The sequence below is a fragment of the Panthera onca genome, chromosome B4, assembly GCF_046562875.1.
Source record: "Panthera onca isolate mPanOnc1 chromosome B4, mPanOnc1 haplotype 2, whole genome shotgun sequence".
NCBI lineage: Eukaryota > Metazoa > Chordata > Mammalia > Carnivora > Felidae > Panthera > Panthera onca.
Window position 1 is genome coordinate 94,646,345 of NC_138345.1, and position 27,683 is coordinate 94,674,027.

Below are 27,683 nucleotides of genomic sequence, written 5' to 3' on the forward strand. Positions count from 1 at the left end.
AGTACACTTAGGGGGAAAGTATAGATGAACCTGAAGAGGTTGAATCATATATGCTAAGGGTTTGAGACTTGATGTGTGGTGGAAGAATGACAATCACATTTGTGTTTTAGAAAGACCCATTTGGTGGCTGTGTGGAAGATGGTTTTGTACCAGCCTGGACAAGGGGTGAAAAGAGCTTGGGCAAAGGTGAAATTAATGGAGGAAAGAAGGGAGGGAATGGACACGAGACTTTAAGGAAGTGGAATCCACCAACTTACAGATGCGCATGATGCATGGTAGGGCTGCAGGTTAAGAAGAGGAGGGAATTGGGTGACTCTGGCTTTCTGTCCTGGGTGACTGTTGGAGGCAACATCAACTGGGGGTTTCTGGGAAAGCTTCTTCTTTCCTGATATAAGTACTACTGCCTCCTTTTTCCACTCCCTTTGTTCTGGCAGAAAAGTGGAGAGACGTGGCTTGATGCCAGGAGTGCAGAAACCATTGGGCAGCTTTGAGGTGATAAGCATGAGGAAGGACGTCCATGTGTTGAGGAGAGTAGAGCAAAAAGATAGAAAGAGTCAGCCTTCTGGCACCATCATTGAGCAGCTGCCCCTTCCCTGGCCTGCTGACCTCTGGATTTCTTGTTACGTGAGACAGACACCACTTACATGCATGTATACATGCCTCTACGTATAACCAATATGGTAAAAAACAATTGGTCAATTGTAAGTGAGTCTTGCAATGTCTTTGCATTTGTTTTTGACTTCTGAGGCCCTAAAACCAGATTTCTTTTAATATATTTATATGATGAATTTGTTTCACTGGCTTCTAAGTTTTCCTTTGGTTTTTTGTAGGACAAATTACTAAAAGAAAAAGCCTCGTCTTTACTGGCAGATCTCTTGGGATACAGATGGGGGGAAAATGTGTATATAAAGATAGGAACTGATAATTTGAACAAATGCCATAGGGAAATTTTATTGAGTTGTGGATGAATTACTAAATACTAGACTTGATATTTGTTAAAAATGCAATTTTTAATAGAGCTTTTTACTTTGGGTTACTATTTACTCTGAAAAGTATTTCTTATAATGTACCATTAAAGAAGAGACTGGTTCTGTAGTAAAATTTTTAAAGAACATATTGGCTTTCTCTTTAGACATTGAATCCAGTGATATAGCTTGAGTCTTAAAGAACAAAACAGTGAATCTGGAATCTTACCCAAATTGAATCTTTTCCATATACATTTGTGTCTAGTTACATATTAAGGGAGATTACATCAGAATTGAAAACTCTCTCTAGTCTCAAAATTTGTACTTTTTAAAAAAAAAAAAAAGCAGTGATTGCTGTGGCTTCTCCAAGTATGCCACGGGATACGCGTAGAATTCATCGCAGAATTTTTTCAAAGTCTGACATCCCAAAGGCTGTCCATGACTTATAAACCTGAGGGTCTGTTTTCTGATGGTCATTCAAAGTGTTTTTATACTTGCAGATTAATCTTCTAACAGCTTTTATCATGTGGCAATAAAGTGAAGAATTTGATGTTATTAAATCACTCTTCATTTAAGACTGTGGATGCAGCCATCAAACAAAGCTCCGGGGGAATCTAGGAGGAAAACTACAAGAACCATAGGACAAGTAGGTCACAGAGCGCAGTGCCGTCAGAGGGTGGAATGCAGGGCAGGGCTGTGCGTCAGGAGACTTCAGTTCTAACCATAGCTCTCTTCGTGACCGTGTGTGTGACCTTGGGCTACTTACTGACAAAGCTTGTGCCTCAGTTTCGTCTAAGATAAGATGGGGCCAGAACTAGCTTCTAGCACAGGTAGAGGGTATCCAAACCTGGGTGACAATCTAGTCATTCACTCCAACTCAAAGTGAATGCCTGCCACAACATTTTTTTGAAAGGATTTTCCATTTTCTACTTGAACATGGTGACCATGGACATCACCTCTCCCTAAAGAAGCCCATTCTGATTCCAAACATTTTTATTTTTTTTAAGTTTATATATTTATTTTTCATGGGGGGGGGGGGGGTGGAGAGGGCGAGAGAATCCCAAGCAGGGTCCACTGTCAGCATTCGATGTGGGGCTTGAACTCACAAACTGTGAGATCATGACCTGAGCCAAAATCAAGAGTCAGATGCTTTACCAACTGAGCCACCCAGGAACCCCTGCAAACAATTTTAATTGTCAACAACTCATTTGGGAAATATCTAGCATAGGCACCTTCATAGCGACAGAAAACAGATTAGAGGTTGTCAGGGACTGGGGGAAGGAGGAAATGGGAGTTACTGACTAATGGCTATAGAATTTCCTTTTGGAGGGATGAAAAAGTTTTGGAAATCGTTAATGGTGACACTTGCACAACATCATGAATGTAATTAATGCTACTAAACTATATATTTAAAATGGCAAATTTTATATCATATATATTTTACCACATTACCAAGATGAAAAAAATTTCATCTTGGGTAGTGCTACGGTCTCAGTTGGAACATAGAGCATATTATCCGGGTTTTACAGCAGAAGAAACAGTCTTTAAAGTCACATGGCCAGCGAGGAGCAGGCTAAGATCTGAACCTAGACCCTGACCCTCAGACAGTAGATGTTCTCCGGTCTACGCTGCCATCACTGTTGTCATTGTTTACGATGCTCTTCTTACTGTGTTTGAAGCTGGCCTATACAGGGGAGGCTAGAACATTTTTGCTACGATTGTTAAATCTAGAGACTAAAGTCAGTTAATGGGGCCTGACATAGCATTGTTTTGGCAGCCACAGCACATTGTTGGTTCATGCAGAGCTTATAATTAATCAAACTTACTCCTCCCACATCTGTTTTATATATGCTATTCTTTTTTTTTTTTTTTTTGTTTAATGTTTATTTATTTTTGAGAGATAGAGCATGAGCGGAGGAGGGCAGAAAGAGAGGGAGAGACAGAATCCGAAGCAGGCTCCAGGCTCTGAGCTGTCAGCACAGAGCCCATCACGGGGCTTGAACTCACGAACGATGAGATCATGACCTGAGTTGAAGTCGGACGCTCAACTGACTGAGCCACCTAGGCACCCCTATACATGCTGTTCTTAAAACAGGTTCCCCCTGCCCCCGCCATTTCTAAACTTGTAAGAATGGTGTTGTGGATTGAAATGCAAGAATTTAAAATCTATCCTTGTTTAAATATATATTATTGCTTTTTCTGATTGTTCCACTCTCTTGTGGTTATTTTGAATCTTGATTCTGGCACATACCATATTTATTATTTCTTTCATCATAAAATGTTATCGTAATTGTAAATCAAAATGACTTCGAGTCCCTTATCCAAGTTATTGGTAAAAATACCGGAAAGGACTGGGTCACAGACAGACACCTGACTGTTTAGCTGCTAGTCTTCCCCTGGCCTTACTCAGTAGTGACCAACACCTTCCTAGAGTGTTTACTCTGTTCCAGAAACTGTTTAAATGCTTTATACACTGAATCTCGTTGAGTCCATACAACACCCCTAAAAGGCATTACTGCCATAATCCTCACTTTAAACATGAGGGAATGAAGCACAGAGTTGTTAATCAACTTGCCCAAGTCACATGGCTGGCAAGAGGCAGAAGCAAGATTCAGACCTATGCACTGTACTTCCAGAGTCCGTATTCTTAAACACTCTGCTGTACTGCTGCCGATATCAGCCCAGGATTCCAGTCCATATGAGATAGGAAAATATAAGGGACTCGATCAATTCTGATCAATGAAACTACTATAAGATTCTTTGAATGTACCGTTGGTGGCAAAATAATACGCAATGCCAAAGGATTTGGGCCTTTGTATACACCGTGTCTTCTCCCAAGAAACTTAGATTCTAAACTCCTGTTCTTTCATGTCTTCTCAAAAGATACGTCTTTTTATTTCCCAGGCACGCTTAAGTACTCCCCTTTTATTACCTGTGCCCTATGTACAAATGTTCATTACATTTTGAAGTGCGTTTCAACGATAAGCAAACGACAAACGTTTACAGAGCACCTAGCATGCGTGCCTGGCATTGTGCTGGGTAATGGGACTACAGACATTAGCAGACAGTGTTCCTGCCGTCCAGCCTATAGCCAGCCAGCGAGAGCCACCGCATAAGCATAGCCCTGGTGCCTGCCACATTGTAGGTGTTCTGCAAGTGTTGTGGAATGGCTAGCTGGAAGAGAATGAGAACCAGGAAGATCTTGTAAGATGCTCAAATGTGCATCTTTAAACTGCTCTTGTGCTTTAGATTAAGAGAGGACTTTTTTTTTAATGTTTATTTTATTTTATTTTATTTTATTTTATTTTGAGAGGGATAGAGTACATCAGGGGAGGAGCAGAGAGAGAGGAAGAGAGAGAATCCCAAGCAGGCTCTGTGCTATCAGCGCAGAAGCTGACCCAGGGCTTGAACTCAAGAACCGTAAGATCATGACCTGAGCCAAAATCAAGAGTCAAACGCTCAACCGACTGAGCCACCCAGGCACACCAAGAGAGGACTCATTTCGACCATCATGGCTGTTTACTTAATGAAATTGTAGGGTCTCTGGCCTTCATCTTGCTGTTTTGGTCAGCTTAGGCTAAATTATGCTGTGGTAACAACATGAAAATGTGTGTAGCTCATAACAATGAGCTACCTGTCTGTCTTGGGTTATTAGCAGCTTTGCTCCATGCTTCAGGACCTTGAAGGCCTAAAGGATTGGCCGCTATCTGGGACATTAATATTAGTCTCATGGGAGAGGAAAAGAAAACAAATTTCCATAGGAATACCCATGCCTATAATTTTTAGTGATTTTCAAACTCTTTATCATGTTTAGTCCAACAATCTGATGGCTATTTACATGTATTTTCTTGAGTTTTGAATATTGCATGTTACCACAGTAAAGACAAGTTACTGGCACATCCAAGAGAAACTTTGACATTGACTGACAGGGTCTTTTTAATTACTCAAATTTAAAAAATTCTGTTGTACTGTAAGTCATCATTGTCTTACACATATTTCTCCATACAACTTCTGTTTTCTAAATAGTGATTTATCAATTAGGAAAAGAACTTCGCAATTAATTTGACTACTTTTACTGTGTAGAAGTATTTCAGTATATGTTCAATGTACTTTTACCAAGAGAAATAACCGCTTAACAGATATAACAAAAAAGAAGATAGAGCTATTTTTCACGTACTCTTTACTATACATTTTAGGAGTTAGGATGAATGATTCATTGCTAACATATTTCTATCTTCCTACATGCAGCAACAAAGCATATATATGCTAATTTTCTAATTAAAAACCAATAATTTGGTGCATAATACATTTTAATAAAGTGGGTTCTTCACAATTGGGAAACTTATAGAATGATGATATTGTAATAGGAGGTAGCCCTGTTTCCTTTGAGCTTTTCCCTTGAGCTTTCCTTTGAGCTTTATATAAATAAAGAAGAAACGCAATTCACTTTTCCGCCACCCAGGATACATTTTTCAGATCTTCTCTTCGGAGCTGCCAAAATAATGGAGCCATGCTGCTAGGAGAGGTGTATGAAAGAAAATAGACTGTGGTAACTGGCTAATTTTCTTCATTGAAGATCTAATTATAAGGAATTGGTCTTCATCAAATCAGACATTAATGATGATATCCTAGGAGTATGTTGTGGGATGGGACACAAGATCTTTTTCAGAGGTTTGGGGAAATACAGAAGGTCTCTTCACCTGCCTGGGCTGTTTGGTATTGACTTCACTAGGCGCTGGCTGCCTTTGCTAGTGTGCTCAATGTGGGACAGCGCTATGTGTGGGAGCAGCAGGGAAAAGCATCTAAGTGGGGGTGGGGCAGGTGAATTGAAGGAGGAACCACCAGTGACAGTAGTTAGGTGCACAGGAGCTGATTGGACAGGCTAGCGATAGATACTTAAATAACTAAGCAGGAAGAAAAGAAAGTTTAAAATGACAAAGAATAGTGAACATGGTCACTTTCTCTTAGAAATGTTCTGAAAATAGTTGTCACGATCTGTAAGAATACAAGCAGATACATATGACTGTTGATGCAAATAACTCTATGGTGTTTACAATTTCAAACAAGTATATGTAGACTTTGAAAGAATTCCTATGAAGTCTAAGATCTTCCTTCCCCCCCCCTCCCCCTCCCCCAGATTTGCTTACCTAAAACTCTATGGCTTTGGATTTTCATTCCCTTCTTATTTTCTTTTAAAGTTTCTTTATTTATTTTGAAAGAGAGAGGGGGAGGAGCAGAGAGAGAGGGAGAGAGAGAATCCCAAGCAGGCTCTGCACTGTGAGTGCAGAGCCTGATGCGGGGCTCAAACCCAAAAACGGTAAGATCATGACCTGAGCCAAAGTCGGACTCTCAACCAACCAAGCCACCCAGGCGCCCCATTCCCTTCTTGTTACACTAACATTTATGGAGTTTTCACTTTGAGCTTAGCACGGTGTGCTGCTCTTCTAGGTGTGGGGAACCACTGGGTAAAAAATCCATGCTTTGTGGAGTTGGGCAGACCCACTGAGACCACGATTCTTTGTGGGGGTATTTGCATTTGAGTCATGAGTAGGTGAGGGGGCCCTTATTGTTCCGACCCTACTGATATTTTACTAGTTAAGGAGGGCCTGCCATCTTGATTTTACGTCAAAATCACGGGGAACATGTTTCTCAACCTCCTTTTTTAAATGCCACATTTCAACTGCACACAATGTGCCCAGTATTGTTCAGATGGTAAGAAGACACGTTGACATTTGGGGGGATTCCTTACCCGCCTTATTTCCTTGAGAACCAAATTCTGAAGCTCTTGCCAACTTTACAAACACCCAATGGAATCCCTGCTCATATGCATATTTTGGGTGCATCAGTATGTTTGTCATTTCTCCCTGGAAACGGTTTCTCACGCCCACGTTGCAAGTGTGTGATCTGTGATTATATCCTCTGCTAGTTTGCAGTGTCCTCTTTGCCTGGAGCAAGGGCTGAGAACATGATTTAGCTTAGAGAGATGATAGAAAATGTGGTTGTTAAAGTGATCTTTCAGACAAGTCTTTTTATATGTGTGCAGTTACTATGCTGGGTGCAACCCATGACTTCCTTCTCCTGAAACAGTGAAGTAGGTTTGAACATCAGGATCTTAGGATCATGGTTATTGAATGGATATAGAAGACACTGGCTCAACTTTTTGAGCCCTTGGGTATCATCTTATGTAATTTCAAAGGGGAGCCACTACCCTGTTTGAAGATTTTGAGAAAAAAACACATAATTACTTTGCTCGGTAACTAGCCTTTCATTGTGTGCAGGCTTTTCTATAATTAGAGCTTCTCTCTTCTACTTTGGTTTTGGCTTCACAAAGTGAATAAGAGGCCCTGTTGTTTTGTCTTGAACAGTGAGGAGAATGTTGGGATGTCATGATTTAATTAGTGCTGTTGTTTCCAGTCTCTTTCAGCCCTAGCTTGTTGAGGAAGTCCTGTCTGTATCACCATATTCTCAGATATGCTAGATTACAGTGTGTTTCCTTGATGTTTAAGAATTAGTTCCGCTACATAAGGAATTGAAAAACAGAAGGGCATTTTGAGCATTAACGTCATAAATCAAACATTTTCCATTTTCTGGGGATGTTTCTCCAGGAATAGGTATTGCTGAGATGGAAAATGGGCTCTGAAAGACTTCCTTTGGGAACATAATGGCCCACCCTTAAGCTTCCCCACTTCTTGCTAAAATCTGATTTAATAATACATTTTCAATCTTCAAATATGAGAAAAAATAATTGTATGGGATAATGTGAGTTTTTAAATAGTAAAATGGATTAAAGAAATTATAAAACTGTTTTTATAAAATAGAAATAAAAAGATCAGAAATCAACAGTATTAAAATGACATGAAGATCTGGCTAAACTATATACTTATTACTTCTCTTTCCACATGTGGAAATTCTACCTCACTTTTTAAATTCAGAATTTAAAAAAAGATCTGAAGGATAGCTAATGGAGAGAAAGTTTGGGAAGGTCAAACTTACGATGTAGCATATGATTGTGGTTAAAATTAATACGGAGAACCATTAGTGACATATTGTTTCGTGAAAGATCTGAGTAAAAAAGAATCAAGAATCTTTGAACACTTGGTAAGGAATAAAATTTAAAAGGGAATTGCAAAGATGTACTACTAAGACAAAAAGTAAATCCTGTAGTAAACAAGGTGTCCATTTTTTAGGGAGGATTCCAGTGATGTATTGTATTAAAATTTTCAAAGTTCCATGACTGATTCGATTAGGGGCAGCAGGTGGTAAAGGAAGTAGTGGAGCTCTAAGCAGGCAAAGGCACAACGGAAGGAAAATGTTGCGGATGAAAAAAAGAAAAGTGTTAATATCTCTGGGCAGGTGTGTTTTATAGTGAATGCCTTTATCATAATAAAAGGACAGATGTTGGGAAAAGATCAAAAAGGTTAACACTCTTTAGCCTTGATTTGTATCTTTAATTGAAGTAGAGTTGACACACAATATTGTATTAGTTTCAGGGCACAACATAGTGTTCCCACAATTCTATACATTATGAAATGCTCAGCACAGTAAGTGTTCTTACCATTCGTTGCCATACAAAGTTATTACGACATTATTGACTGTATTTCTTGTGCTGTGCTTTTTCATCCTTGTGACTTATTTATTGCATAACTGGGAGTTTGGACCTCTTGGTATTTTTTTTTTATAACTCAGGTGGGGATAATAGAAAGGAGTTTATCATCTAGTGCTTTTTTGGGGGGATGCTTCTGTTGATGATTTAATTGTGAATGACTAATTAGGGCCAGGGGTAGAAGACTTGTGTTAGTAAAGAACTATTTATAATATAAGATAGCAGGTTATGGTAGTGTGGTTGTCTAAATACTAGCTCCCGAAGGTGTCCACATCCTACTCCCCATGGATTTGTGTCAACATACCTTATTACCTTACATCACCATAGATGGTAAAAAAGACTGCAGATGTGATTAAGTAAAGAGTTTTGTGGGGCGCCTGGGTGGCGCAGTCGGTTAAGCGTCCGACTTCAGCCAGGTCACGATCTCGCGGTCCGTGAGTTCGAGCCCCGCGTCGGGCTCTGGGCTGATGGCTCAGAGCCTGGAGCCTGTTTCCGATTCTGTGTCTCCCTCTCTCTGCCCCTCCCCCGTTCATGCTCTGTCTGTCTCTCTCTGTCCCAAAAATAAATAAAAAACGTTGAAAAAAATTTAAAAAAAAAAAAAGAGTTTTGTTATGGAAAGTTACACCCTAAATGTAATCTCAAGGTCTTTATAAGAGGAAGAGAGGAGGGGTAGTGGATGTGATGATGGAAGCAAGAGTGATTCCAAGAAGGGGCCATGAACCAAGGAATACAGGAAACTTCTAGAAACTGGAAAAGGCAAGGAAATAGATTCTCTTCTAGAGCATCTAGAAAGAACAGTCCTGCCAATACCTTCAGATTTCAGACTTCTGACCTCCAGAAAAGTAAGAGAAGAAATTTGCATTGGTTTAAGCCACTAAATTTGTTACAGCAGGAGTGAAAATATACAGGCAGTAATTTATAGAGAGGTCTAACAGGTAGTAATTTATAGAGAGGTCTCAGCGTAGCTGACTTTTACAATGAATGTCTGTGAGCTTTCCTTCAACTCTTAAGCTTTGAAAATGCCACAAATTCAAAATCTCTGGTTCCGTATTGTTACATTCTGTGGGTAGACAAATTCATCTCTCCCAGGTTAGGAAACTTGGATATGGGCTTTATTTAAGGCTATAATGAAAAAACTCATTTCTCTCCCCACTGTGTGTCTTTACTCCTCATACAGAACACTTCACTTCTTTTTTTTTTTAACATGAAATTTATTGTCAAATTGGTTTCCATACAACACCCAGTGCTCATCCCAAAAGGTGCCCTCCTCAATACCCATCACCCACCCTCCTCTCCCTCCCACCCCCCATCAACCCTCAGTTTGTTCTCAGTTTTTAAGAGTCTCTTATGCTTTGGCTGTCTCCCTCTCTAACCTCTTTTTTTTTTCCTTTCCCTCCCCCATGGGTTTCTGTTAAGTTTCTCAGGATTCACATAAGAGTGAAACCATATGGTATCTGTCTTTCTCTGTATGACTTATTTCACTTAGCATAACACTCTCCAGTTCCATCCATGTTGCTACAAAGGGCCATATTTCATTCTTTCTCATTGCCACATAGTACTCCATTGTGTATATAAACCACAATTTCTTTATCCATTCATCAGTTGATGGACATTTAGGCTCTTTCCATAATTTGGCTATTGTTGAGAGTGCCGCTATAAACATTGGGGTACAAGTGCCCCTCTGCATCAGCACTCCTGTATCCCTTGGGTCAATTCCTAGCAGAGAACACTTTACTTCTAACACTTCTCATCACCAAATGTGTAGGATTTTTTTTTTCCCCATACCAAGTGATTCTCCATAATACCAGCCGGGTGTTCTACAATGTAAATCAGTTCTGACCCTATCTACGGGAAGATAGTAATCAGATCCCACAGGTAAAGGGTTCAGTCCCAGAAGACTGCCCCCCGACTTCAAACTCCAGTTGTAAGTATTGGGTCCCTAGGTTACCCACAACTTTTGTCCAACGTGGCTGCAGATTAGAGGATCCCATGGCTTCCCCCTCAGTTTGGATTAATTTTCTAGAATGGCTCACAGAATTCGGGAAACACGCACATTTACTAGTTTGTTGAAAGACATAACAAAGGATACCTATGAACAGCCAGATAAAGAAATAGAGTGAGGGCTGGGAGGGCTCCCAGTGTAGGAGCTTATGTCTTTGTGGAGATGGTGTGCGTCACCCTTCTGTTGTGCATGTGTTCACCAGACGAGCTCACTGAACCCTGTACTGTTGGGATACTTATGGAGGCTTTATCATGAAGCCATGATCAATTATGAACTCTGTTTCCAGCACCTCCTTAGAGAGATGGGAGATAGAGGGAGGGCAGTGGGGCTGAAAGTTACAAGCTTCTAACCATGGCTTGGTCTTTGTGGAGATCAGCCCAGCCGCCATCCAGCAGCCCTTCACGTGCCCTCCTAGAGTCTCCTCATTAGAACAAAAGATGTTCCTAATTCTCTTATCACTTAGGAATTTTGTAGGGTTTTAGGAGCTGAGTTCAGGAACCAGCGGCCAAGACCAATTCAGATGTGTCTTACTATCTCACAGAGACTGTCTATGTTGTACATGGTTTTATAGAAAAATGCTTTCCACAGAAATACCCTCATTTTCTCTCCTGAGAAGGGTTTTATTTCCCATTTTACAAATGAGGCAGCTGAGGTGTAGAGAGATGAGTGATGGGCCCTAAGTCAGTGGAGACTCAGAACTCCTACCCGCTGTGTTAGGAAAATCCAAATCTAGTGTTCTCTCTGGGGACCCACAGCTCCCCCATTAGACCTGTGCATCTCTGTCTGGAGATCTCATTATGTTGAGGAAGCAGTGATGATGTGATGAAAATTTCATAGAGCCCTAGTCTTTCCACTTTAATGAGAAAAGGAAAGGTGGGAAATCAGTCCTGTTTTGGAAGTAGAAATACTCTTGCCTGTGGTTCCCCTGTAGCCAGTAGAGGAAGTCCCTTAGACATGTCATCTCTTACCATCTCCCGGCTGTCCTGGGTTTCAGCTGTCCTGGTTTGGGTCATAATGCATTTTAATAATAACAAATTTGTTATTAAAATAAAATGTTTTATTTTGACTAATAATATTTTAAAGATGAAATAGAATAGAAAAGTATTTGTCGTCCATGGAGAAGAAAAATGAGAGCTGATCACTTGTGGGTTCTCTCTGTGAACACTGTGTCATTTGTCCTAAGAAGGGAGCCTGTCTGTTTTTGTTCTGATTCTTCCTTTAAACCCAGCTCTAATTACCTTTTTCATTGTCTGCAGCATTTCTCCCTGGCTTCCTCTTGTTCCGATTTTGTCTTCCTGACTGTGTGCCTGTAGCTTCGTGTCACTGCTGTTTATTCACCCTTGGTTCTGCGCCCTCCCTTCCATCTCTCTTTAATTTTTTTAATGTTTAGGGCCAGAGAGAGGGAGAGAGAGAATCCCAAGCAGGCTCCACGCTGTCAGCACAGAGCCTGACACGGGGCTCGAACCCATGAACTGTGAGATTGTGATCTGAGCTGAAATCAAGTGTCAGACACTCAACCGACTGAGCCACCCAGGCGCCCCTGGAGTGTTTTTGGCTTACAGAAATGTTTACGTTTCTCTTGTTGGATCATCTGTCTTTTCTTAATGGCTTTTGCATTTTATTTCTTACTTAGAAAGTAGGGTAATCAGAAATTTGCCAAATTTAGCAAATTAAAATATAAGACACCAGTTAAATTTTAATTTCTGATTAACAGTGAATAATGTCTTAGTATAAGTAAATATAAATAGAATACTTGGAACATACTAATATAAAAAAAAAATTGAAACCCATTTTTTTTTTCTCATTCCAAAGTTATTTTCTATAACTCAGGTGTTCTTCTAGAGCATTCATGGTTTGTTTTGTACAACTAAGTTTTTGATATGTCTGGATTTTCTTTTTTTGTTTTCTTTCTCTTGTTTTTTGGAAAGAAGAAGATGGGGAGCAAATGTTTTTTTTCTTCAAATGGCCAGTATTGTCCCAACACAATGTATTGAATAATCCATCTTTTTCACACTGATTTAAAATGGTATTGGATTTTCACTTTAAAATTGAAACCACAGGGACACCTGGGTGGTTCAGTCGGTGAAGCATCAGACTTTGGCTCAGGTCGTAATCTCGTGGTTTGTGAGTTGGAGCCCCGTGTCGTGCTCTGTGCTGACAGCTCGGAGCCTGGAGCCTGCTTTGGATTCTGTGTCTCCCTCTCTCTCTGCCCCTCCCTGCTCATGCTCTGTATCTCTCACCTTCAAAAATAAATTAAAACAAATTTTTTTTTAAATAAATAAAATTGAAACTACAAAGTACATACACAAGGTGAGAACTATTATAAGAATTATCTTTGTCTCAAATAGAAGAATGTAGGTTTCTTCTTTTCTCCAGTATATCTGCTTAAACTCTAAATTTAAGCAGTTTGGCCAAAGAATACCTGTGGCCCTATGTGAAATAAATAATTTACCTGGTAACTCAGAGACGCCACAGACCAAGCTGCCATGAAGAACAGTAATACATTTCTTAAGAAAAGCTCACAGGAATTGCTGGACCAAAACCGTCATCTGGTTTACAAAATCCTTCACTTCTCTGATGAAATAAGCCAACTGAAAGTCATGCTCTCCATCCAGCATTCCCGGTCACTGACACAGGTGACTCTTCCTAAGCAGCTTGCGGGGGCAGGTGGGATAGGAAGGGGATTTAATATAAATTTAATGCCATTTCTTGCCTCATCTCCGAGAATATCTAGATAATTTAAAAATTCTCTTTCCATTTTTTTTTTCCTGATAGAAGAACAACAAATGTTGTATAATTAAAACCTTCTTATACCAACCTGCTCTGCCTCAGAGTAAGATGGATTCATTGGTTTGCTTTTTTTTTTTTTTTTTTAAGACAACAAGTCATAAGCTTCTTCTTGGTTTGCAGGCCTTGCCAGTAACCCCTCTTTCTTTCTGAGTACTCAGGAGACATCTTCTCAGGCAGGCAATATCCCTAATAGGCTCCTTACCTCAGGGTTCTTCGAATTAGGTTGGGAAAACAGACAGATATAAAAAGTAATTACCACACAGTGTGAATAAAACTTTAAAAGAAGTGTGTTCCTCTGGGAGCTCAGGGCTGCAATGGTTTCACCGGGCCTCTGCTTTATAAGACCTAAGACCTTGTACTTGTAAGGACAGCCATCTTAACCATCGGAAAACAGTTGCTAAACCCAATCTCCAATTGGGCAATTTAATGATGTTAAATGATGGCTTGAGAGAAAAATTTAGGGGTAACTTCTATTTGTGTTTCTAATCAAGAGATTAGTGTTGTTGAATTTTTTTCCTGATGCACGTATTAGAATTGAAGGGAATCATTTGCTGGTTAGACCTATGCTGTTTCTTCCTTTAAGCCGCCTGTAATAGGACCAGAAAGCAGACTACAAAGGTATAAGCGGACCAGGGGGAATGAAGACATCTATACCAAAAGAAATTATAATTTGATTAAAGGAATTTCCTGTGACTTCAACCAGACAGTCGTAGACTGTAGAAGATATTTGCAAATGATACATTACTGCCAACATTTTAAAATCATCTTCTGAGTTGTGAACCCCAAATTTGTAATGATAATCATTATTATTACCACCCCTTACTGAATATTAAATACTCATTATTAGGCAGTCATCTGCTTAAACACTTGGCAGACATTGTCTCATTTACTCTTCAGGACTATCCTGGAAGGTAGATATTATTATTCCCACTTTATAGATGACAAAATTAAGACAGGGAGGGATTAAGTATTTCTTTCCTTTTTTCTTTCTTTCTTTTTCTTTCTTTCTTTCTTTCTTTCTTTCTTTCTTTCTTTCTTTCTTTCTTTTTCTTTCTTTCCTTCCTTCCTTCCTTCTTTCCTTCCTTAAGTATTTTTCCTAAAATCATGTTAGCAAGTTGTAAAGCCCATATTTAAACCCAGGTTTAACTAAAGTTCATGTTCTGAAATACTCCCCTACACTTCTAAGGCTACTTAGGACTTACCATCAGGGTGGACTTAAGGCACAATCTTTCCTATTTAAAATTAATTCAACGCTTCATTGCTCCAAAATAACACACCTGCCAGTTTGCTGTATATCTGGCCAAAGGCAAATGTAAATTTTTCTCTCTAGAAACTGCAGTTCTGGGGCTTGATTTAATTTCCTCCATGAAGAATAGTCAGGCTTGAGGAACAACTCTTATACAATTAAATATTACAGCTGTAACACCTAATTGGAGAAGATAGTTAAGAAAATGTAAGTATTTATAACATTTTTACATCTATAAACAGCCTTTCATCCATTGATAAGAACCGTCTGCAGACCAAAGCTGTGATGTTGATATAATACTTCTCAAACTTTTAAAAGCCCTTATCACAGTATCATTGCTGAAATCAAGTTGGCAAAAATGCACTCATGATAGAACAAATCATCGTAAAGAATACTGCAAAGGATCTCCGTGTTCCGGTCTCCGTATTCCCACTGTAATTTATACCATAACTTGATACAGCTTTCAGATTAGCTGTTCAAGTGCCTTCCTGTGGTCATTTAAGAAGACAAGCATACTTTTCTGTTGCCAAGGTTTTATAATTGCTTCAAACAGCAACTAAACATATTGGCTAATTACTCTCAATAAGGACAGCTTTATGCCAAAACCAAATTCAATGTTTTTATCATTTAATCTTCAATGTCTTTTGGTAGAAAAAAATCTTTTGAGGTCTTTTAAAAATCAACAATCAATAGGTCAAGTCAGTATTTTCGTGGGATACATTTTAATTCAGTCTCCTTCTAGAAAGCTCATAGCATAGAGTATTGCCAAAATTGAAAACATTTATTGATACCCACATCAAGGTTTTCCAGCTTAGAAATCAGTGGTCAGCAGTTCCTGCCTGAAAACCTTCTACGACGTAGTCTCCTCTTGTGGCATTTCAATTAAATATCTGTTGATACAGGCACATGAAAAGATGCTCAACATCACTCCTCATCAGGGAAATACAAATCAGAACCACACTCAGATATCACCTCACACCAGTCAGAGTGGCCAAAATGAACAAATCAGGAGACTATAGATGCTGGCGAGGATGTGGAGAAACGGGAACCCTCTTGCACTGTTGGTGGGAATGCAAATTGGTGCAGCCACTCTGGAAAACAGTGTGGAGGTTCCTCAAAAAATTAAAAATAGACCTACCCTATTGACCCAGTGCAATAGCACTGCTAGGAATTTACCCAAGGGATACAGGAGTACTGATGCATAGGGGCACTTGCACCCCAGTGTTTATAGCAGCACTCTCAACAATAGCCAAATTATGGAAAGAGCCTAAATGTCCATCAACTGATGAATGGATAAAGAAATGGTGGTTTATATACACAATGGAGTACTACGTGGCAATGAGAAAGAATGAAATATGGCCCTTTGTAGCAACGTGGATGGAACTGGAGAGTGTGATGCTAAGTGAAATAAGCCATACAGAGAAAGACAGATACCATATGGTTTCACTCTTATGTGGATCCTGAGAAACTTAACAGAAACCTATGGGGGAGGGGAAGGGAAAAAAAAAAAAAAAAAAAAGAGGTTAGAGTGGGAGAAAGCCAAAGCATAAGAGACTCTTAAAAACTGAGAACAAACTGAGGGTTGATGGGGGGTGGGAGGGAGGGGAGGGTGGGTGATGGGTATTGAGGAGGGCACCTTTTGGGATGAGCACTGGGTGTTGTATGGAAACCAATTTGACAATAAACTTCATAGATTGAAAAAAAAAATCTGTTGATACATTTGAGACTTTAGAGAAAACTTTCAAAGGCTGTCTGAAACCTAGCTCCGATAGACAAAATTACCTGGGAATGAATGCATGTCAGGTTTTCGGTTTTCGTTGTAAAGTATCATTTTGTCACTTCCGTGTCAGGACTCTAACCTGACAGAAGATGCTGCTCCCTTCAACCAGCCACATAGAATGCTTGTCAGTGATTCCAGTCTTGAACAATTTGCTCTTAAGTTATTGTCAAAAACCAAGCTGATACATTTGATATTTAAAAAGCATTAAGTCACTTATTCCCAGATGTGAGTAGTCATTGGCATCACCTGGAAAGCTGTTTAAAACCTCAGTCTGATTCAGTAGATCTGAGACCTTGGAATTAGTATTGTAAAAATTCCTCACATAATTTCATTAGCTAGCTTTGTAGAGCTGCTCTTAGCCTTTCAAATGTGTTACACAGATTACTTTATGTAAAAATACACACCATCTCATTTATTAAGTGTAGCCCTAGCAAAGAATTTGTTCTGATGAATTGGCATGCTTCCTTTTTTTTTTTTTTCCAATCTAATGGCAGCTGTGTAACTCATCTCTGTTCTTTTTCCCTTGGGTACTGGGATGCTCACAGGTTAAGTTCCACTTATGCTTAAAGCAGGAGCTTTTCTTAGCTCGGACTTCCTTTTTTTTTTTTTTTTTTTTTTTTTTCTTTCTCTCATCCTAATTACATTGTATTTGCTCTTTACTGTCAGTTTAAGGGTTTTATTGTACTTAGGTCTTGTTTTTATTGTTACCTCTTTAAGATTCTTTCAAAAAGTAGGTCATGTTATAAATAATAAGCAAGGCTTAGAGCAAGAATAGAGAGGACCTATTCAGAAGATTTGGAGGATGAAATCATTACATTTTTCATGTCATTTGGCTGTGCTTCTATGCCAGAGGCCTGGCATGTTGGACTGACATTATGCCTAAAGAATTATGTTATGGTTGTGATATAATGAAGCATTTATTGACTTTAAGATTGCAACAAAATACATACATAAGTGCAAGTTCCTGTAATGATGTAGTATATTATTTCTCATGGAAATATGGATAAAGCTGACAACTAAAAAAGTTTTTAAGGTTTATTGAGTACCTGATATGCAAATGTAGATCATTGATATATACCTAAAGGGTTTAATGAGTGCTCTAAAGATTGACAGAATTTAGCAAGATAAAATAAATTTAGCAACATGTGCAGAAAATAAGACAAAGCATGAGGGGTCTGACTGGCAAAAAAAAAGTTGTATGATCTTGCTAAGGCAGGCCAAAACTTGAACTTTCTAGCAGTCTACATGAACATGAAAAGGAAAGTTCTTAAGTAATAAATCTAAAAAGATTTCTACTTCCTGTACGATCTCATAGATCATCATCTTTTCTCTTCACTGGTACAGTTACCATCACGGGATACTAGTAACTTATTATGCAGTCCAGATTTTTACATGAACTGGTTGAGATAAGTTAAAGTTTAATTTTCCAGCCTAAAAAAAAAAAAAAAAAAAAAAAGAGGTCACATTTTTCTCTCACTGTCAGTGAACAGAACAGGTATTGAGAATTAGAAGAAATCTCATCTGGTGAGGCAAAGTCAAAGGGAATATATTTTTTATATTTAGGATGACGTATACCAAATTTTTGTCTTTTTTATCTGGTACAACTAGGTCTACTGCTAGCTGATAGGGTGCCTTTTTGCCAATTAGGACAAAAGCCCCCTCCGAGCAAATCTTGTATCAGGGCTGGGTTTCTACCTCCCATGTTACCTCCATTACCCCTCACCTCACCCCTTCTCTCCTCCAGTCTTATTCCAGGACATCTTCATGCACCATACACTCTGCACAAGAGCATGTGGAGGCCATGACAATAACCCGGACATAAGAATCAGTTAAGACAGTTTCAGAAATAGCCAGATAAGTAGCTCTATGTTTCACACCAATTTTTTTTTTCTTTTAAAATATTAGAGCTTTACACAGCGCTTCCTAAACTTGATTATGTATGAGAATCACCCAGGAGCTTCTCAAAAATGCAGGTATCTGGGTCCTACAACCCCTATTCTGATGTAGTCAGCCAGGAGTTGAGATTCAGGAAGTTGCATTTCAGCAAATAGCAGAGGTGGCTTGAATTTGAGAAAAGCCAGCTGAGGGGTAAATAAATAGTACAGGTTTGAAAGTCATACAGATAGGGTTTCCGAATCACTGTGTCATTATTTTAAGTTGTGTAATCTTGAGTAAACTAATCTTTCTTTGCCTTAGTTTCTCTTATTTTAAAATGACAATGAAAAATTTGGCCATCACAGGGTTATTTTAAGGATCAAGTGAGATTAAACACTCTATCCGAGCACCTGAAGGGTAGTAAACACTTAACAAATGCTAACTATTTAACAATGTACTCACAATATACTTTCAAGGCTCTATTCAGGGTAAGTCCAACCTTTAGGAAAGTATTTCTAAGGGTACTCGTAGCACTTCTCTTGTTTTATGACACTTGTACCCACCCCCTCTTAGGATTTAAAAGTGCTTGCTATTAGTATTTTTACACACCCGAAAGAAAATACCTTGTTTACTTTTTTGAAGTCCTCAAATTCAGAGTAATCATCCTTTTTTTTTTTTTTTTTTTTCCATATTGCCTTCATCCTCATCACTATCCTGATTATACTACATCGTATTCAGATCTCATCAGGCCATTTATCCAGTTTGCCAAATATTGAAAGTAGTAATTTTTTTTAAAAGAGTTCCCCTTCAGTCCTACCATTATAGATTTATGGAAAACTGAATTCTAAACCCAAAGCTGCCTCATAAAATTGGAGGGAACTGAGGTAGTGGAGTGCTTTAAATTAAGACACTAAAGTCCCAGTTAAATGAACCAGACTTCAATTACATCACAGGATCAATTTAAAGATAATCTCAGTAAATCCTATTAACTGAATGATAAACTTAAGCATTACTATGCTGAGAAATCATTTTTTCCTACAGGGGAGGAAAAACTTTTCCCTCTACCCTTCTTAGATTCATAGGCTAGGGCTCTGTAAATTACACCGACAAAAGACAGATTAAGAAGAGAAAAACAGAAGTTTATTAACATGTGCATCATGTGTACATGTGGAAGCACTCAGTGGTGCATAGCTCAAAGAGGTGGTTAGAACTTGGGCTTATATAGCATCTTTAAGTAAAAGGCAATACAGGGCACCTGGGTGGCTCAGTCAGCTAAGCGTCTGACTTCAGCTCAGGTCATGATCTCACAGTCTGTGGGTTCAGGCCCCACATTGGGCTCTATGCTGACAGCTTGGAGCCTGGAGCCTGCTTTGGATTCTGTGTCTCCCTCTCTCTCTGCCTCTCCCCTGCTTGTGCTCTGTCTCTCTCTCTCAAAAATAAATAAACATTTTAAAAAAAATTTTTTAAAGAAAAAGGCAATACATATTTAGAGAAGTGATATGACAGAGGAAAAGGACTTTGAGTTTCTAGGGCAGCAAAATGTAGAAAGGTAAATATATGGGGAAACTGATGGAAAGTAAGAGCTAGTTAGGAAAATTTGTTATATAATTTACTCTGGTGCCATTTGGGGGCTGATAAAGGTCTAGAATTGTCTCCAAGGATTAACTTTTGTCCTTCCTGGAAGAGAGAGGAAGAAAGGCACCTTTATAAATGTATGTCTTGCTTTTAGGCAAATAAGAGGAGGTCAGAGAGCTTTTCTTATCTCTGTCTCTTCAATTACCTTCAGCTCAAAATAACCTTATGCCAAAGTGGCACATTCTGCTACCCTTCCTTCCCATTGAAGGATACTATGGGGCATCTTAGAACTGTATGAAATGGAAACAGACATTAATTATTTTTAAAGAAATATGAACATTTTTATATAATATTTCTGCCTCAAAGACTGCTTTGAAGCTGCTACGGATTCAACATAGCTATCTCCAGTGAATGATGTTTTGTCACTTGAAATATTAAAATAAAATTTTGCCCCAAGGGCTCTTATAGCAGTTGGAATGCCAAGAAGTTTCTAAATAAAACAAATATCCGGGTCCAGCATTTTCAGTTCTTATTTTCACTCCTCCTTTCCTTTTTACTCACATTCTTTTTTTATTAAATGTTTCAGGAAATATGTATAGTGGTTCCAACTACCTTCATCTGTGGCTATTTTCCTGGTTCAATTGTACAGTATTGTGGTAAAGGATTTAGTATCATTAATAGTGATTCAAGAAGGAACACAAAAGACGATACTCAATGAAGCATTTTACTGGAAAATTAACCGCAAAACACTTATGGAAATTACATGCAAATTACTTAAAATAGTGTTGAAAATACAAGTCCTTAACCCCCCCCCCCCTTTTTTGCCATTTTCACCGTTTTTAAGCATACAGTTCTGTGTATTAAGTGCATTTACATTTTTATGCACTCTCACCCTTTTGGCGAAGAATGTAGTTCATCTTTGTACCAATAGATTCTGGAGGAGTAGAACTGTCCAAGAAAGAAGGGGAAGAGAGCGAAGGGGAAAAGAAGGTGGGAAGGAAGTGAGGGAGGAAGGCCATCCCAAGACAGATTAAAAAAAAAAAAAAATCAGTAATACTGCAGTTTATCTTATTTTATTTTTTATTTGAGTATAATTGACACACAATGTTACATTAACTTCAGCTGTACAACACAGTGATTCAAAAGTCTATATGTTATGCTATGCTCACCACACATATAGCTACCATTTGCCACCATACAACACTATTACAGTACCATTGACTATATTCCCTAGGCTCTGCCTTTCATTCCCATGACTTCTTCATTCCATAACTGCAAGCCTATACCTCCTACTTCCCTCTACCCATTCTGCCCATCCCCCCCGCCCCAAACACCTTCTCCCTGGCAACCATCAGTTTGCTTTCTATATTTATAAGTCTGACTCTACTTTATGGTTGTTTATGCTTTTGTTTTGTTTTTTAGATTCCACATATAAGTGAAATCATGTGGTATTTGTCTTTCTCTGTCCTACTTATTTCACTTAGCATAAAACCCTCTAGGTCCATCCATGTTGTTGCAAGTGGTAAGATCTCATTCTTTTTTTATGGCTGTATAATAATTTATATATTTCCACCACATCTTCCTTATCCATTTGTCTATCAGTGGACACTTAGGCTGCTTCCATATCGTGGCTATTGTAAATAATGTTGCAGTAAACATAAGAGGGCATATATCTTTTTCAATTAGTGTTTTTCCCCCCATTGGGTAAATACCCATATTGGATCATATAATATTTCTAAATTATTTGAGGAACCTCCATACTATTTTCCACAGTGGCTGCACCAATATACATTCCTACCGGCAGCTCACAAGGGTTCCTTTTTCTCCACATCCTTGCCAATCCTTGTTATTTCTTGTCTTTTTGATTTTAGCCATTTTTACAGGTGTAAAGTGATATTTCATTGAGGTTCTGGTTTGCATTTCCCTGATGAGGAGTGATGTTGAGCATCTTTTCAGGTGTCTGTTGGCCATGTTATTTCTTTTTTGGAAAAATATTTGGGTCTTCTGCCCATTTTTAGTCAGATTATGTAATTAATTAATTTAATTTTTTTGGTGTTGAGTTGTATAAGTTCTCTTTATATTTTGGATATTAATCCCTTATTGAATATGTCATTTGCAAATATCTTCTCCTATTTAGTAATTTGCCTTTTTGTTTTGTTGATGGCTTCCTTTGCTTTGCAAAAGCTTTTTATTGTGATATGGTCAAGGCAATCTTGAGAAAGAAGAATAAAGCTGGAGGTATCACAATTCCAGATTTCAAGATGCACTATACTACAAAGCTGTAGCAATCAAAACAGTATTGTACTGGCACAAAAATAGACACATAGATCAACGAAAGAGAATTGAGAACCTAGAAGTAAACCCATGCTTATATGGTCAATTAATCTATGACAAAGGAGGCAAGAATATACAATGAGAAAAAGACAGTATCTTCAAGTAATGGTTCTGGGAAACCTGGACAGCTACATGCAAAAGAATGAAACTGGACCACTTTCTCACACCATACACAAAAATAAACCCAAGATGGATTAAAGACCTCAATGTGAGATCTGAAACCGAGAGAGCTTTTACTTCCTTTGCACACTCTGGTGGGGGTAGCTGACAGCTGTGAGTTCTTGTGGCTGGGAAAATAATGGTGGCAGTGCTGGGGGTTGGGGTTTTAAAGACTGTAACATATGACTTAATTATATTGTGCCCTGACTGTATTTGGACCTAGGCCTCTACTGTCTACACTCAAGGCTTAAGGTTCTTGAAATTTTGCATGGATAACATGTTGAAACAGAGACAGTTTCCTGGTCATCAGTAGCAAGTGGTTATTTAGCAACATCTATGTGTAGAGTAACAGACAATGACAAAGTCAAGGGCCTTCCAGGAGAAAAGGATATGTACATTAACATGTATCATAAGTTAATGATAGCACAAGTCTTGAAGACAATGTGTTGCTACAGGAATTCAGAAAAAAGAGTAACTTCTGCAAGCTAGAATGCTTTTTGCTTAATTGTTACAATGACTCTGCATTTTTCTAGTACAAATTTTAACTGAAATAATATGAAATAAAATGTCAATAAAAATCTCACTTAATGGGCAAAATCTTAAATGATATTATGCACAAAAAAGGGGCAAGGATTATGTAATTTCAAAGCTAAGCTGCAAAACTGTTAATGCTGCATGATGGTTGCATTATAGGTAGAAGAGAAATACCCAACATCCTTTGTCAATCTTCTGGAAAAATTGATCTTGAATTATGAAAGCTGTGATCAGTGAGAGCTCCTCAAGAAGGCATTTCTTTGTTAAATGCACTGCCCTTGTACTCTAAAGATTCTGATGTTCTTGAGGGCAATTGAATTAATTGTTCTGCATCATTTTCTTCCTTGTCTGGAGGAAGGCACTGCTACTCTAGGATAATAGAACAAACCTGGGGCGCCCGGGTGGCTCTGTCTGTTGAGCATCTGACTTTAACTGAGGTCATGATCTTACAATTCGTGAGTTTGAGCCCTGCATCAGGCTCGCTGCTGTTGACATGGAGCCCGGTTCAGATCCTATGTCACCCCATCTCTCTCTGCCTCTCCCCCACCTGTGTGCGCTCTCTCTCTCTCTCTCTCTCTCTCTCTCTCTCTCTCAAAAATAAATAAACATTTAAAAAAAATTTTTTTTAAATAGAACAAACCTTCCTGGGGATGAAATGGAAATATCTCACAAAACGTAAACCTCTTGTATGAAAGCTAAAGTCCCACGCTCTCTCTCTAATGGCCAGAGATGAGAAATCATGGCTTGTGGAACACATCTCATTTTTACTTCTTGAGAATGAGACCAGTGCTGGAATTGAAAGTGGGGTTCTGTGTTGGTAAGATAGAAATATATTGCTAAGACTTTGCAAAATTTATCAAGAAAGTAGTCAGTAGTTTAAACTGATGACTGATCCCACCCAGAAGCATGGAAAAATGCACTAAATCTAACCATTTCACTCATCTGTTCATTAATAAAAAACCTTCACATAATGGAGCTGAGTTGACCTGAAGACTACACCACAGATCTTTCTGACTAAATTCAAACAGCGACTTTATTATTTTTATGAATTAAGATCATTTGGGTCCCACCTAAGTGCTGAGGTCTACTTTGGGTTTGAGAATGTCAACCCACAAGTAATTTTTTAGACTGATTCATGTCACTTTGACCAGCATTCATTAAAGGGTGAATGAGAAAATGGAATATGTTAGACAACTTAAAATGCAGGAAAATAGTAATGTAAAAGATTGCTACACTTTGACATTTTGCAACGTGTAAATTATATTATAGATAATATGCAAGTTTGTACCAATTACTTGATTCAAGACCTCAGAACTTTTGGTAATGGATTTGAACCTCAAAATACAGTATTTATAGCCAGAGCATGGTCTTCACTTTCAATGATTATTCCCTTTGGGTAGAAAGCAAGCTGAGCTCCAGGGTGTAGATTTATGCCATGCCAAGGCAGTTGACCACTCTTTCTTTCCCATTCTCCACTGTCTTGCAGACCAGATGATGTGCTCCTTCATCGCACGCATGATGAGATTGTCCTCCTGCATTGCTTTCTCTGGCCCCTGGTGACATTTGTGGTGGGCGTTCTCATTGTGGTCCTGACCATCTGTGCCAAGAGCCTGGCAGTCAAAGCAGAAGCCATGAAGAAGCGCAAGTTCTCTTAAAGGGGAGTAGGCTTGTGGCAAGCAAAGCACAGAAACTGCGCTCATCGGCACACATCTACCTGCGGAGGCTGTTTCCTGGTGCAGGAGATGGAAGGGGCTACGAGAGGTCTCTGAGAGGCTCCTCCCTCAATGGCAGCAGAGACCGGCACAACCGGAAGACTTGGAACCTCATAGATTGTATGCCATGTGTCGTAGCGATGGCTGAAGGGTCAAGCTCTTAACCGTATGGAGTAACCATTTCAGAAAATCCTATAAGAAGTTAATTTTCTTTGGAAAGTAACAGTATATAATTGTACAGTGTAGTATACAAACCATTATGATTTCTGCTACTTAAAAACATTAAAAGATAGTGGTCTGTGTTCTTTTCTATTTCTTTTTTTTTTTTTACGTTTAGAACACCACGGTTTTAAAAAAGGGTCTTGGTTTCATTTGATTCCACGAGATGAAACTTGCACTTAGAGATAAGGACCCCTGCACAAGTCTTGACCTCACAGTACGATCCCCAGTTTCCATTATTGAAGAATACCTTTTGACTCCTGCTCGAAAAAGGAAAACTACGCTGTTCCCTCAGTCTTCAGTCATTTCTGTGACTCTTCATCAAGGGACCCTCAAAGATTGGGAAAACATATCCTCCAACACTTCCCTTTGCCTCTCCACTATTTTTCACCAAATTATCTCTTAAGAGAGGGAGACGGTTCTGAACAAGGTGTGTCCTAGCTCTAAGAGCACTGAGCTCCTTCATTCACGCGTCCATGTTACATTCGACGGATTTCATCTCTGTGCAATAGAATGGACATGATGTGAAGGACACGTGTCAGCTTAGTTAACTGCTGTTTTCGTTCCTTTTCTCTTTTAGCTCAGAAAAAAAAATATTCAGAATCAGCTCAAGTATTTTGTTTTTATTTTCTTTGTCTTTGCCTTGATGTTTTCAGTACTACATGAATGCCGCTGCAGGTGTTTGCTTGGACAAACCTGGAGATGCAACCCAGGGTTCATCACTGCTGCTGCTGAGCTTCCTGGGCGTTTCTCACGAGGGCATTGAGGAGACTGTGCTTCTTTGCATCTGTTGACAAATGCAGATTCCAAATATCAGTCACAGGTATCGGTGAATATCCTACTTACCCAGGTAGTTACCAGACAGAATCAAACCTTTGCGTCGATGAGATGTACATTTTTAGTGAAGGAACAATCGGATGATATGGTTTCTTCTTGCTCTCTTCCATTATTCTTCAAACATGCTTCTATGAGAATAAAGGCAAACTGGAATTTAAGGACAGTACTCGCTTAGGGTTCTAGGAAAGATACATCTTAGTGGAAGGATAGGCCTCTGACTTTTAGTTCACAGACTGCTCTTTCCTTAATTTTAGAATACAAGTCATTGACAGAGCCATAGTCTTCTATGGAAGGGTGTTGGATGAGTGTGACCACCTTTTTCGAATCCAGTGTTACAAGTTTCGTTGTGAAAAAGGCCTTGAACACACCATCGATGATATCCTTTGAGGCAGCTCCATCCTTTGAGACTTCAGTGCCAGTTTTCTGTTACAGCATCCCTGTTGTCTTAGCAACACCATGAACTGATCTGAAACACAGTTACTCGAATGGAAAGCCGAGAAAATCATCATCTTTGTGTTACATAGTGGGAGAGGAAGTCTGCTTTATCCATTTTATCTGAATGCAATAATCTATGATTAATCAATTACAGAGAATAGATAAAAATAGTGCATGGACATGTGTGATGTGTAGGGAAAAAGGAAAATTGATATTTATTGATCTGAGTTTTCATTTATCAGTTTGATACTCATACATTTGTGTTAATCAATGCCTCCATTTAGACCCAAAGAGTATACATGACTGTATTCTATAGGTTGATTTTTAAAATATTTTTTTAATGTTTATTTATTTTTGAGAGAGAGCAAGTGAGCGAGGGGTAGAGGGAGAGGGAGACAGAGGAGCTGAAGCAGGCTCTGTACTGACAGCAGAGAGCCTGATGCGGGGCTTGAACTCACGAACTGTGAGATCATGACCTGAGTTGAAGTCAGATGCTCAACTGATTGAGCCACCCAGGCGCCCCTGTAGGTTGATTTTTTGAAAAGAGAATTCATGAAGTCACATGTAGTTTTAAGGTCTTACTTGCTTATAGCCAGTTAAATTTGAGGCTCCTTATACTTGTTGTTAAAGCTAAAATCCAGAGGAAGGGGGGTGCATTTTTAAGATTATCAAAAGGTAGAGAAGCTTAGCTTCTTAATAGAAGTGAGAAAATGGTCAAAGCTGCTGTAACAGAGAACCCAAAATACCATGGCCCACCTGAGAAGTTATTTCTTCCTCACACAGCAGTCCAGAGGCAGCAGAGAAGTCCAGGGCAGTTCTGATTCATATGGCAATGGAGGGACCCAGGATTCCTCTACCTTGTTGTTCTTTCATTACCAAGAACAGTATTCATTCCATGGTCAAAATTGACTCAAAGAATCACATCTGCTTTGCAACCTGGCAAAGCAAGGAAGTTAGGAGCTAGCTCTTTCTTTTTAAGGAAATTTTACCCATCACTTTTGCTCACAGTTATTTGTAAATACTTACTACCTAGCTATACCTAGCTTCAAGGAAGGCTGGGACATGTTTTCTTCAGCTAGATGGACCTATGTTCTACTAAAACTCCAGGGGAAGGGTTCTAGTTCTAAAAGGAAAGGGGAGAGAAAGACTACTAAAGGATGGGAATGATGGATAGCTGTCAATGCCCTATGCCATGATGAAATTCTGGACAATTACAAAGATCCTCTGCCCCCCCTGGAAATAAGGTTCTTGGTTAAACCTTCAATCTGCTGTCTTGGAGAAACTTGTCCATTGTTCTCTGTGACCCCTGGTTTGATCTCTAGGAAATTCTTGCTCATTAAACCCATAGCCACATCAGAAACTTTTGGGGTTTATCACAGCTTTTGCATGTTCCTAGTGCATATTTGTAGACCTAGACTTCTTTAGGGATTGAACAAACAGGCTTTTGTAGGCCAAGATTATAGTTTATTTGGCTGTGATAAAGAGGCTGTCTCCATTTTTTATGTTTGACTGCTGATAGCTTTCATGCCTCCTCCCTATTCCCCTTTCCCCCTATGCTTGACATCTGGGCAAACTGGTTAGAAAGGCTGGGTGCCTCCTTCCAAGTGGGAAATTCAA

The 27,683-nt window shown here is 39.0% G+C and overlaps 1 protein-coding gene across 1 annotated transcript in view; it reads left to right on the plus strand.

Annotated features, from left to right (window-relative positions):
• Nucleotides 1-24,877, plus strand: part of KCNMB4 (potassium calcium-activated channel subfamily M regulatory beta subunit 4) — a 61,817-nt gene extending 36,940 nt beyond the window's left edge. Inside the window, exon 3 of the mRNA XM_060656988.3 lies at nucleotides 24,350-24,877. Coding sequence (XP_060512971.1) covers nucleotides 24,350-24,518 — 169 coding nt within the window. The 3' untranslated portion in view covers nucleotides 24,519-24,877. The remainder of the gene's footprint in view (nucleotides 1-24,349) is intronic.
• The last annotated feature ends 2,806 nt before the right edge of the window (nucleotides 24,878-27,683 follow it).